Here is a 13,620-nt window from a genome sequence, read left to right as displayed (position 1 = left end):
AGCACTTGTCACGGCCCTTTGCCCGTGCTTACCACTTTCTTTCTCAAGGTCTTCGCCTCGGAGCCTGACCACAGACTGTTTTAGTCATACCATCTCTCCTCATATCTGTGTATTAAATCCTGGGCTAGTCATCTCTGTTTGACAGGCTCGGCTCATTTATTCTCCCCTCAGGCCATTCGTTGTATCCAAGTTGGGATTCTGTGGTTGGCAGTGCTTCCGTGGGCTGGGGATGGTGATTCCCACAGGAGCAGGCTGCTGTCATTAAGTTAGCCCATGGTGCCTAGCACCCAGAGGTCCTCGGGACATTTATGTACTAAGTCTGATAGGATGGAGCCAGGAGAAAAAGTTAATACTTATCTGCCTACTTGTGGCTCCTGTCTTCATGTTATTTAACTGCCCTGGATTTGCCACTTGACCACTGTTTTTAGGTTGTGTATAAAAGCTTCTCAAAGCAGTTATAAAGACAACTAGGGGCCTTTTGGAGATGGCTCAGTCGCACAAACATAAGAACCTGAGAACGCATAAAAAGATGGTCATGGTGGGCACATTTGTAATCGCAACGCTGGAGAAGAGAGACTGGAGGATTTCTGGGGCTCGTGGCCAGTCTACCCAATCAGTGAGCTCCAGGTTCCAGTGAGAGACCCTGTCTCAAAGACAAGAGTGAACAGCTCCTGAATGATACTCAAAGTTGATCTATGGCCTCCATACACGTGCATACATGTTCACGCGCGTGTACACACACACACTCACACATACACACATGCATGCACATGCACACACGCGTGCGCGCACACACACACACACACACACACACACACACGTCACACACAATGTTAAGAAGAAGCAGAATGTAGACCAGGAAGAGTGGATGGTCACATTCCATGGGAGTACCTCAGAAGTCACTTGCACACTATTGTATGTCCAGAGGACAGCAGGCAAGGCACTGAAAGACACTGACATACTGACATCCTATAGAATTGTAGGTGCTCCTGCATACATTGAACTGTCGGGGTGTGTGTGTGTGTGTGTGTGTGTGTGTGTGTGTGTGTGTGTGTGTGTGTGTGTTTCAGTGTTAACAGGCCTGGTTCTCTTGTCTGTTCCTGCTGGTTTAGGTTCACGGTGCTCTGACTTCTCAGAGTGCTTGTGAGGAGTTTTTAAATTACATTTACATGTTGGGGTGGGTGCACACATCATAGTGAACACACATGGGCATACACACTCACGTGGAGATCAGTAGGACAACTTGCAGGAGTCTGGTCTCTCCTCGCATCCTTGGGTCCCAGGGATTGATGAACTCAGGTTGCCAGGTTGGTGACAGGCGTCTTTACCCACTCAGCCATCTCTCCAGCCTGCTCGTGAGTTTGACTGGATTCACCATATTTTACTGAAAGTTGTCTGTGGAAATTCCTGGAGCCTGAGGGTTGCAGCTCTGTTCTTCCAGGGATGATCTAGTGTTGCTTCTCAGGTACTGGGGGACACCTCAGCGCTGGTCCATTTTAGGGTCCTGACTGGCAGGTGTTTTCTGTTTGGTTTTGTGTTTTGAGACGGGGTCTCATGGAGCATAGGCTGGCTTCAACTCTGTCTGAGGGTGGTTTTGAACTCCTGATCTTCCTGCCTACTTCTCCCATGTGCTGGAATTGCAGGCATGCACCACCACATGTGGCTCCTGGCTGGCAGTTATGTAGGCATGCCGGGAGCATTGTGGGTTTAGATGGCAGAACTCCGTGAAGCTGGTCCGTCTTTACAGTATTTCATTGCATACCTTTTCCTCTGATACCAATCCAAGGCTCGTGTGGGGCCTTTATTAATCAACTGTAAAATCAAAGCTAGACATTACAAGGTTTTGGAAACATACCCTCAGGGAAGTAAGCCACCTTCAGTGAGGCATGCGCCTTCTAGAATACCACATTCACTTACGTTTGGGCCGCCCAGAATTCCATAGTGTTCTTCCTCGCTCATAGCTTTGTTTCAGGGGGGGGAACTGAGCTGTGCTTTGTCATCTGTTTGCTTGATTTCAACTGGAGGCTCCCAAGATGCCGGAAACTGAAGTTCCCTAGATCACTGTGGAGGACTTAGATCCCCGTGTGAGGTGGGTGCACGGGGCCCTGCTTTCTCATCTCAGAGACTGTATTGTGATAGGAAGAGGGGACTAATGAGGGGGAGCTTCCTGAACTAGAAGGAAGTTAGAGCTGGGGACGTCACACGGTGGTAGAGCGCTTCCCTAGCCTGCACAGCACCCCGGGTTTTATCTCTAGCACTGGAAAAGAGAAAACAGGCGTGAAGGTTAATACATGGGTAACCCGCAGGGCTCATTCAATTCTGAAAGGGTATCGTTTTAGGTATAGTAATCATTTCTTATTTCTCTGGGGTATTTAACATTTTAAACTAAACTAATGCCATCAAGTGACATTTAGAGCCATCTCCCCCAAGAGCGGGTATCATTTCTATCTGTCACATTAGAAAACATGAGTTCTCCAGCAGAGTCTCTTAATCCACACTGGGGTGTTCCAGGCACGTTCTTAATCTGCAATTGTTGAACAAAGTGAGATCCGCGCATCAACCCTTGCTCCTCGGTGGACACAAGGGTGTGTTTGTCAGTGGCTGGCCTTTTTTGACAGACGTTGTATTTTGTAAATAGACTGTTAAGATGCTTGGGATTTAAACTCTTTCCCGTTGAGGGTTGGATGTAAGGCCCTGTTCTGTCTTCTCCATCTGACCAACTTTATACTCCTGTTAAAAGTGCATCTTTGCCCTCATCACCTGTTATCTGACTGTGACTGTCCATCAGCCAACGTCAGACGGGCCAGGCTGTTCCAAAGACCTGTTTCTGCCTTCAGTCTGGGTTTTCCTGGCTGTTGGGAAGATAATTTGGAAGAAATAAAAATTTTAGGTTGTTTAATGAAAAGTATGCCTGGAAAGCAGTCAGACTTCCATTGGCTAGTTAGGAACTGTCTTCACTATAACCCCAGAATAAACTGCTTTCTCCCAAAGCTTCCCAGCTGAACAAACAGCTTCCTGAAGCACATGTCTAGACTCAAAGGCTAGTGTAGTAGACCTCGCACATATGTGATTTGTCATTTTACCTACACTAGAGAAATGTATCAATATGGAGTTAATTAATATGAATTAATACTTTATAAGTGGAAATATAAGAAACTTCAAGGGCTAGAGAGATGGCTCAGTGGGTAAGGTGCTTACCATGTAAGCATAAGGACCCGAGTTCAGATCCCACCATCCATTTAAAAAGTGCGATGTGGCTGCACACATCCATAATCCCATCATGGGAAGATGGAGACTGGAAGACCTCTGGGGCTACCGGCCAACCCAGCTAGCCAAATCAGGGACCTCCAAGTTCAGTGAGAGACCCTGTCTCCAAAGATAAGGGGGAGAATGATTGAAGACTCCCCAAACCAACCCCTAGTTTTCATATACATATATGTACACACATGCATGTGATCCTCATGCACAGGTGCACATATCCACACAAACATGAACAAGAGAGAAAGAGAGAGAGAGAGAGATCTAGCACCTGCAGTTTCTTAAATCTTCATCTATAAAGTATTAATTCATATTGATTGACTTAGGATTCTGAGGACCAGCTCCATGTTGATACATTTCTCTAAGTAAAATGACAAATACATGTATGTGCAGGTCCACTACACTAGCCTTTGAATCTAGACAGGGTGCTTCAGGAAGCTGTCCAGCTGGAAAGCTGTGTGTGTGTGTGTGTGTGTGTGTGTGTGTGTGTGTGTGTGTGTGTGTTGTATTCTCTAGAGAGGCTTACAGGCTGTGGTCTGGCTAGTCCAACAATGGCAATCTTTCAATGGAAAGTCCAAGAATCCAATATTGTTCAGTCCACAGGGCTGAATATCTCAGCTGTTCTTCAACATACATCAGAATCCCCCAAAAGTAGGCTCTAATGCCAGTGAAGGAATGCCTCAGCAACAAGATAGATTAACTCGCCAGCAAGAGGGAAGATAGCAGGCAAAAGCTTTCTTCTTCTGTGTCCTTTATATAGGCTGCCACCAGAAGGTGTGGCCTCAAATGATACCATCAAGAAGAAGCGGGTGTGCCCAGCTGCTTGGGTTTTACTTAATTCCAGATGTAATCAAGTTGGGCTACATAATGTTCCAAAGATGACCTGGGTTAGAGAGTGAGACTTTGTGTTACACATGTGTGCTTGCACACACACGGACACATACACGAGAGGAGGAGGGAGAGAGGGACGGAAAGAAAGGGGTGGCTCAGCTGGTGGAATGCTTGCCTAGCATGAATAAAGCTTGTGCTTGATCTCCAGCAGTATATATACCAAGCATGGGAGTGAACTCCTGTAACCCCAGCACTTGAGAGGTGGAGGCAGGAGGTCATCCTCTGCTGCAAAGCCAGTTCTAGGGCAGCCTGGGCAAGCATAGAGCTATGCTGTATCTGAAATGTTCTCAAGCTATGCCTGTGGTACCTTGGAGGGCAGTGTCAGGTACTGGGTTGTATATTAAAATCTCATTTGGAAATGAAGTGCAAGCTACAAACAGGTCCAAATTAATACTATGGTTGAGGATGGATCAGTCAAAGTAGGTAAGTTACAGTGAGTTCATAGTGACTCTGACTTTGAAGTGATTTGCAAAGGGAGATCTTCCCTCCTGACTGCCCTTGTAGCTGAAGTTTTCTTGGTTCTGCCTGGCTCCTGCAGCCCTGTGACCCTTGGACCCAAGTAAACACACAGAGGCTTATTTATATTAATTAAAACTGCTCTGCCATTAACTCAGGCTAACTATTGACTAGCTCTTACACTTAAATTAACCCATAATTCTTATTTATGTTTAGCCATGTGGCTTGGTACCTTTTCTCAGTTCTGCCTTCACACCTTGCTTCCTCTGTGTCTGGCTGGTGACTCCTGACCCAGCCTTCCTGTTCCCAGAATTCTCCTCTCTGCTTATCCAGCCCATACTATACTTCCTGTCTGGCTACTGGCCAATCAGCATTTTATTTATCAACCAATCAGAGCAACACATTCACAGCATACAGAAAGACATCTCCAGCATGCCCCTTTTCTTCTGTCCTGAAGTAGTTTTTAGAGTTTATCCTTTCCTGGGATAAAGGTTGTACTTCAATGCATATAAAATTAATCTTAAAAAGTCAACTCAGTTTCCAGAAATCTAACAAGTCTTCATTCTTACTCTGTTACCAATAAGTTACCCTTGGACAAAAGCAGTTCAGGGGAAGGAGGTTTACTCTGGCCCACAGTTCAAGGACACGGTCTGTCGCGATGGCAGGAGAGTCGGATCGACAGAGTCGGCAGAGGGCCATGGACGCCTGAGCTCTGCTGGCTTTCCCCTTTTTATCCTCTAAGACCAAGCCCAAGTGATGGCACCTCCTACTTTAGTGTGGGTCTTATTACCATTTAACCCAGCCAGCAGTGTGCCTCACAGTGTGCCTGGAGGCTTGCCTCGTAGGTGGCTCCAGAGTTGTCAGCTTGACAGTTGACCCTGACTGTCACACAGGGGCCTGATAGTGGGCGTTTTCTGAAGTCCTGGCTTGTGATAGCTAGTGTTTAGTTTTCTGTTCCTTTTTTTAAATTGTGTGTGAGTGTGCATGCACACACGTGTACATACAGGTGCTCTTGGAGGATAGAGCCATCAGATCTTCTGCAGTAAGGTGGACGGTGGTTGTGGGCTGCCGGACACAACTGTGTGATGGAAACTGAACTCTGGTCCTCTGTGGAAACAATATCCACTCGTAACTGCCGCGCTGTCTCTCTAGCCCCAAGGGTTCTCTGTTGCCTTTCTGGCTTTTGGCCCACAGTATACAGAACGTTACTGCTGGCTCTTCACTGCGCTGGTAGCCAGCCCCCTGTTCCCCAATTCCAAAATCATCAAAAGCAGCAAAACAAATCAACAAAAACCTTCGTGGTCTGTCAACGGCAGTGTAAATAATTCAGGGAAAGCTTAGCCGGGTAAGTCGTGCTGATTCCTGTGCAGATTCTCCTCCTTTGCTGTCTCTTTTTCCCGGCGCAGCACTGTCCAGACTTCCCATGAGCACTGATGAAACATGCGGGGACAGTGAGTTGCCCCAAAGGTACCTACATTTAGGCTGGAAATACATGATTAGCTTGGGCTTTCGATGCTCAGTAAAGCTACTGGAATGATTGCTATTACATCAAGGTAAACCCTTCTGTTTCTTCTCCCCGGACTTCCCCCAAGGTTCCTTTTAAAGAAAGATTGATGAGTGAGTTTGCCTACATATATGTATCGATACCACATGTTGTATGTGCCTGGTAACCGTAGAGGCCAGAAGAGGGCATCAAATCCTCTGGAACAGGCATTATAAACAGTTGTTAGCCACCATCTAGGTCTAAGACCTGAACTAGGGTCCTGTGCAGTAGCCATAAGTGCTCTTAATGGCTGGGCCATCTCTCCAGGCTCCTCCACTCCCTACCAGGCTTATTAGGACAAAAGTTTCTATTAGTTTTCTATAACAAGTTGCTTCCTTCCTTTAAAAAAGTTACATTTATTTATCTGTGGGCCTGGCAGGAGTGGCGGAGTGGCGAGCATCCATGTAAGTCAAGGATAACTTTTGGGAGCAGGTTCTCTTCCTCCCCTGTGATGGGCCTGGGGGTTGGTGGCAAGCACCTTTACCACCCAGCCGTCTGTCTCTCCATCCCTTGCTTCGTCTTTGCGTCATTCCTTAGTAATCATCGTTACCTCTTCTAGAAATTGTCGGTCATTTACCCTGTGACCCTACCCAGAAATCTCTCCTCTACTTGCCTCCAGTTCTTACAGTCCCTGGGTCTGTTTGGCCTTCTCCATCCCCCTTCTCACTTGTCCGTTTTCAGAGGTTTACTCCATGACCTCTCTTGGCCCCTTTTTCCTTCTTGAACCCGTCTTTTTTTTTTTTAAGACAGAAGAACGGAAGTAGGAGATAGTTGAGAAAGTGGTCTGTGGAGGGGGAGAGGGGGTGGGCTGGCTGCTCATTATGCACGATCGGAGATGACTAGACTTTGCAGCTGTGTATTTATAAAACTTTAATGAAAGTGCTTCAGTTTATAGCTTATTTCATATTTTATTACATTAGTCTGTGTGTGTGTGTGTGTGTGTGTGTGTGTGTGTGTTTACACACTTACCACTGCACACATGTGGAGATCAGAGGGACAGCCTGTAGCTTTGGGAGTCTTCTGCCTAAGTTCCGGGGATCTAACTCATCAGGCGTGGTGGCAAGTGCTTTTGCCCACTAGCCGTCTTGCCGTCTCCTGTTTGTACCTCTTCGTGATTCCAGATGGTCGCATAAGAAACCACTAAGACATCCTGAATCCCCCACCAAGACCCCCACAGGCCCTGTTGCCTGGGTGATTTCAGCACAACCTTAGCTGGGCAGCCTGTGCCCATGCCGCCCCTGCTCCAAAGCAGACTGCTGACCAGGGCCTCAGTCATCATGTCAGACTTTCCCTGTGTAGATTTTGGTACTGAGTAAGACATTGTAAATGCCCTGGCTGGGTGAGCCTGGCTGCCCAGAACTGCCTTGCTTACGCTGAGGAGGGCTGGACCACCTGAAAAGAGCTGAGTTCATTACCTGCTTTGGGTCTTCCCACAGCAATCTGAGCTGTCCGCTGAAGAAAGTCCAGAAAAATTAGGAACCTCCCAGCTGCATCAGCGGAAGGTCATTTCCTTGAATAAGCAGATTCTGCAGAAGACCAAACAGCTACAAGAGGTGAGTGTTTTTATAATTGCACTCGGCTAATGAAACTTCTTGCAAGAGGGGAGAAGTTGGGAAGATGAATGACTGAAGAGCCTCGTGGTGGACTGCTTAAAGGGGGCTCTAGCGCAGGCATGCTGCAGCCTTCATCCAGGCTAGCTGCATGAGTTTTTGTAAGCAAAGTGTAGGTGGATAATGTGTGCAGGTATGTGGGGGTACTTGTGTGCAAGTGTGCATACGTGTGCCTGATGGGCATGTAGGAGCCAGAGGCTGTTGTTGGGTGCTTTTCTTACTCACTGTCCACTTAGTTTACTGAGGTAAGGTCTCTCAACCAGTTTGACTTGTCTAGGGAGCTAAGTTGCCAGGGATATCCCTTGTCTCTGCCTCCTAAGCACTGGAGTTGGAGGCAAGCTGCCACTCATCTAGATTTTCACATGGATTCTGCAGATCTAGTCTTCAGTCTTCAGGCGTGCGTGCGTGCGTGCGTGCGTGCGTGCATGTAAAATATACAGGACCAGAATGGTGTTTCTTCATAAATACATAGTGCTGTGTGTGCTAAGTGACAGCTGAGCTATAGGGGTGAATGAAGACCGGGTGAGGACCCTGTCTGCAAGGACCCTAAGGTGTAATGGAGACCTGCAGTAAGTGAAATATCCATCACACTCACTGTTTAGTTACCAGTGTGATGAGGGCTTCAATGGGGAAGTCTGGGGAGCTGGCTGAGTCTGGAAAGATGAATGGGCAGTGACTGAATGGGGGCATAGAGATGCCTAGAGGTGTTGAGGAGCCAGGTGGAGACTTACAGAGCAACATAAGCAAAGATGAAGGGAGGAAGAGTTGGCCAGCTCCTTCCTGTCTGATGGTTGAGGCGTCTTGAGTGAGGTGTGCAGTGGGCAGGCTGATGACAGAGCACTTTCCTGGTCCATGTTAGGTCTGTGGCAGCCACAGAGGGTCGCAGCAAGGCAGTGACATGCTGCTGCCTGTCATTGTGTATGATGTGGGATGTGGGCAGGAAGGATCAGAGAGCCCCAGACTTTAGGAGGCAGGTATGGTAGGTCCTGGTGACGGCAGGGAGTGGGAGAAATAAACCATTGTTTCCCATTTATTTCTGAAGGCAAGGCACATATGTCATGGAAGTCAGTAGACAATTTGCTGGGGTTACTTCTTCCATTCTACCAAATGGGTCCTGGGGATGAAACATGGGTTAACTCCCTAGCACCAGAATAAGTAAATATAGAACTGTTTAAAAACAAATAAAAATGAAAGTCCTGCAGTTTAATCAGTTTCAGCCTTTCTGGGCTTCTTCCTCCTCATTGTGAAAGAGGGAACCCATCGATGTCTGGACCGAGAAAAGGAGTCCATTCAAGCAAATGTCCTCTTTCTCACTCACAGCTGCAAGGGAATCATACCAGCCTCCAAGCCAAGTACAGTGACATGAAGAAGACACTGGCGGAGGTAAGCGGGTCTGCCCCTCCTTTCCTGTGACCTCGGGGCGCACAGTCACCTCTCCCAGGTCACATGGGTGAAGCAGCGCCATGAAACCTCCCTTCTCTGAGGACAGAGCCTTCCCTCCACGCCGGCTGACGAGAGCCCCATTCCCCCAGCAGCACTGGTCAGACATGACCGCGCTGGGCCCTCTCAGGACGCAGACCTAAGCTTCCTGTCTTCGAAGCCTGCCCTTCCAGGGTCGACTAATGTGATGAAATAGACTGCTTTCTCCATGAAGTGAAGCCGGCGTGGAAGGTGGCGGACAGGTGGAGACAGCCGTGGAGCCACCCCAGGAAAGCCAGGACGCTAACTGGCTGCGGCATCAGTGGCACAGGCCACCAGCTCTAATCTGTCCGTATCGCAATCCGTCCAGTCACAATTCTGATTCCCTGGCTGGAAGCCCAGTGCCTTTTCCATGAGCACTGTCTTTCCAGGTCCCTATGGGAACTCTCTGGATCCAAAGTATCTATTGCTCTATAGCTGTTTCTTTAGTCTGGCTGCATTTAGAAGCTGACACACCATTTTTTTTTTCCTGTCTTCGGGTGTTTGAGGACTCTTGGTTATATGCTCATCTGGTTTAAGGTTTCCTCTCACCATCTCTCAATACTGTGTGCGCGCTACAGCTCCTTGACTTGTTACTGTGGCAAAAGCCCTGACAAGAAGCAGCTTAAAGAGGGAGGGCTCTAGCGTGGCTCACAGTTGAAGGATGCCATCCTTCACGGTGGAGGAGGCAGCTGGAACTTGAAGCAGATGCTCACAGCACGCCCAGTCCAGAAGCAGAGCCATGAACACTGGTGCTCATCTCATGGCCTCCTCTCTCTGCAGCGTAGGACACCAGTCCCGGGGATGGATGGTGTCTCCCACTTGTAGGGTGGGCCTCCCCAGTCAGTGAACCTAGTGAAGAGAAATCACAGGCTGGCCCAGAGGCTGGCCTAACCGGGCTGGTCCCTCAGACACGCCCAGAGCTCGTCTCACGGGTGATTCTAGGTCCTGTCGAGTTGACAGTATTAACTGCCGCGGCAGCTGGCTTCCACTGTTCCTCTGGGAGGGCGCTGCCTTCTGTGTGGTAAATCAGCCGATGGCAGCAGATGCCCAGAGCTGAGGAACTTCCCGGTCTCTTTGCTGTGGCCAGCCATCTGGAGCCCTCAGGTGCTTTCCTGTGTGACAGAGTCGGGCTCCATTGCTCTGTCGGCCTCGCTCTTCTGATACAGGCCTCAGCCCTACAAGCCAATCTCCCCACCTACGCTGGCTAGTTCTCCATAGCTGTCTGCCATCTGTTCCCATCTGCCAGCCCTCGGTCTTGTCCCATGAGTTAGCCTACTTTCCTGGTCCGGCGTCATAGCCTGGGTTAGTTCAAGACTGGAGGTGAGAAGGTTTCATGTGACACCTGGCTGTACTGCCACTTTCGACTAGGAACTTTGGAAACTTGTTTTTTTTTTTTTTTTTTTTTTTTTTTTAATGGGGTACATATTCACATGGTTCAAAAATTTACAAAACCAAAAAGTAAACTCCTGTAACCCACCATCTGTCCGCCCATTCCAGGGTGGTGAGTACAGCCAGGACCTTTTCAGTCTTTTAAGGACTGTGCTATGATTCCATAGCAATTATATCCTATATACTGGTACATATTTCCTCTAAGAAATGTCTATATGTATTTATTTAGTGTGTGTATGGGGCTGGGCCGTTAAGCACACCACAGTGCCTGTGTGGGGGTCGGAGGGCAACTTGTGGAAGTTGGTTCTCTTCCACCATGCGGATTCCAGGGACTGAACTCAGATTATCAGGCGTGGAGGCAAGTGCCATAGTGAGCCATCTCATGAGCCCACATGTACATATTTCTTTCTATGCTTTGGGAGTTTGCCGTGTTCGTGATTTTAGACCTTATTTTCTAGATCATTGTAAAAGATGTACTTAAAACAAACAGTAGATGGGGTGGGGAGAGGACTCGGTGGGTGACGTGCTTGCGGCATGAGCGTGAGACCCCGTGTTCAGAACCTGATCATCCACGTAAGAGCCTGGCGTAGTGGTGGTACTTGTAACCCCAGCACTGGGACACCAAGACAGGGGGATCCCTGTGGCTCACTGGCCAAGTAGGCCAGCAACACCTTGACTTTCAATTTCAGTGACAAATCAGGTCTCAAAAAATAAAGTTGGAGAAGCAAAAATTGAGGGAGACTTCTGGACTCCACCTGCACTTCACACACTAGCAAGTGCACACTCACATAACAGACGGGAAAGGATATCGCTGTGCATTAAAATCTGCAGGTTCTTAAAGATGCTTTCATTTGCTACATCCAAAGAAGGTAGAACCATTGGCCTTAGTTAGGGTTTCTATTGCCGCAACGAAATACCATAACCAAAATGCAAGTTGGGGAGGAAAGGGTTTATTTGGTTTACACTTCCATATTCTTGTTCATCACTAAAGGAAGTCAGGACAGGCATTCAAACAGGGTAGGATCCTGGAGGCAGGAGCTGATCCATAGGCCATGGAGGGGTGCTGCTTACTGCCTTGCTTCCCATGGCTTGCTCAGCCTGCTTTCTTGTAGAACCCAGAACCAGCAGCAGCCCAGGGAGGCCCCACCCACCATGGGCTGGGCCCTTCCCCATTGATCACTGAGAACATGCCTTACAGCTGGATCTCATGCAGGCATTTTCTAAATTGAGGCCTCTCAGATGACTCTAGTATGTGTCAAGTTGACACAAAGCCAGAAATAACACCGTTCAAGAGGCTGGGAAGATTTAGCCCTGCTGTGACAGTGGTATTCTGATAGTTCCTCTCTTGCTTTCCCTCCCTCCCTGTCTCTCTTTCTCTCTGTCACTTTTTACCGCCGCCCTCTTTCCTACCCCAAGGCATTGCTCTCAGCATTGCCTGGGCTTCCCCGCCTCTTTCTGCGGCACTCTGAAGTCATCGTCCGCGTTTCCACGGCCAGTGCACCATTGAGCAGGTTCTGACCTCCCTGCCGCCTCTCCCCCTCCATCCCATCTGTCTGGCACACCTCTTTTCTCAGTGTACAACCAAAGCCAATGGGCTTGGTCATCTATCCCAAATGAGGCAGCAATTGGGGGGGGGGCACACCTTTCTGTTTGCCTTTCAGTCTCTGTAGCCAGTGACGCCTCTGCTCTGTCTTGCAGCTGAAGAATCATGGTGAGAAACTAGACAAAGAACAGGCAGCCCTGGAGAAATTAGAAGCCAAGGCTGACCCGAGGTAAGGGGTTTCGGCATGTGCTATTATCCCTTTGAGGAAACTGGCCACAGTGTCTGCGGCTTGATTTGTCTGATCAAGGGACAGACCAGCCGGAGGTGATAGGCTGGGGCTCCATTTCCATTCAGATATTGTCACATGAGCATCTGGAAGGGACCAGCAGTCCCCCTGATGCTCACTGAGATTCTTGGACCGCACTGGGTCACCCACCTTCCTGTCAGCTCTTCCTGTGACCCGAGCCGTGATGTGCTGGTTTGAAAAACCATGAACCAGGGCTGCGGGCATAGAGGGTAAAGTGCTTGCTTTTTAAGCATGAGAACCTAAGTCTGATGTCCTAGGTCCAACCTGAAAAGGCTGGGCATGGTGTAATCCACATGCTTGTAATCCTAGAGCCAGGGAGGCGGAGACACGGCCCCTGGCACTTGCTAGCCAGCCAGGCTGAACTGCTTGGCAGGTCTCGGGCCAGTGAGAGCTTGTCTCAAAACACAGGGAGGAACAAGCTGCTGAGATAGCTGTGTGGGGTCAAGTGCCGACTATGAAGCCAGATGACCCGAGTTCAGTTCCGGGAACCCAGGCAGGAGGAGGAGAGAACTGACTCCCACAGGCTGTCTGTCCTCTGACCTCCACGTGCTGCACAAGTACACTCACTCACACATACTAAGTGAATAAATAAATGTAATGAAACCCTGTTTTAACTGAGAGAAAATAGGGGCCAGCACCTGACGAACAACGTTTGAGACTGCCCTCTAGCCTCCACATGGGTGTGAACACAAATGCACGCACGCGCACGCACACACACACACACACACACACACACACACACACACACACAGTTACTGATATTGTTTACCCTGAGCGCCACTGAGTAAATGATAAATGAATACCACTGAAGCTCATGATGTTTCCAAAGTTGACCTTCACATTCTAGAATCCTGTCCTGGGTGGTTTTTTTGTCTCCTCGTGGACTTGAAGGTCCAAATGCATAATCAGGAATGGAAATGACAACAGTTTGTGGCACTCTCATTACACCCGTGGGGAAAACAAAGGGGATTAAGCAGGAGCTCCTTGTATTCTGGGTGTGGCTTTACCCTTGGTTTGTAAAATGAAATGGTAATGGCCTGCCCTGGGCCGTTGGTCTTTCCTCCTCAGCATTCTGCAGAGCCTGAGAGCACTGGTAGCCATGAATGAAAACCTGAAAAGCCAGGAGCAGGAGTTTAAAGCACACTGCCGGGTAAGTGCTGTG

The 13,620-nt window shown here is 48.7% G+C and overlaps 1 protein-coding gene across 2 annotated transcripts in view; it reads left to right on the top strand.

Annotated features, from left to right (window-relative positions):
- The window catches only part of Ccdc93 (coiled-coil domain containing 93), a 75,074-nt gene that overhangs the window by 35,557 nt on the left and 25,897 nt on the right, over positions 1-13,620 (top strand). For both annotated transcript variants that reach the window (XM_028893932.2, XM_028893931.2), the window contains 4 exons: positions 7,585-7,701; positions 9,079-9,141; positions 12,307-12,380; positions 13,527-13,608. In XM_028893932.2, the coding sequence (XP_028749765.1) occupies positions 7,585-7,701; positions 9,079-9,141; positions 12,307-12,380; positions 13,527-13,608 (336 nt within the window). The remainder of the gene's footprint in view (positions 1-7,584; positions 7,702-9,078; positions 9,142-12,306; positions 12,381-13,526; positions 13,609-13,620) is intronic.

The sequence above is a fragment of the Peromyscus leucopus genome, chromosome 15 (genome assembly GCF_004664715.2).
Source record: "Peromyscus leucopus breed LL Stock chromosome 15, UCI_PerLeu_2.1, whole genome shotgun sequence".
Taxonomy (NCBI): domain Eukaryota; kingdom Metazoa; phylum Chordata; class Mammalia; order Rodentia; family Cricetidae; genus Peromyscus; species Peromyscus leucopus.
The sequence above is the reverse complement of the archived record's forward strand: the minus strand, read 5'-3'. Positions and strand labels throughout refer to the sequence as shown.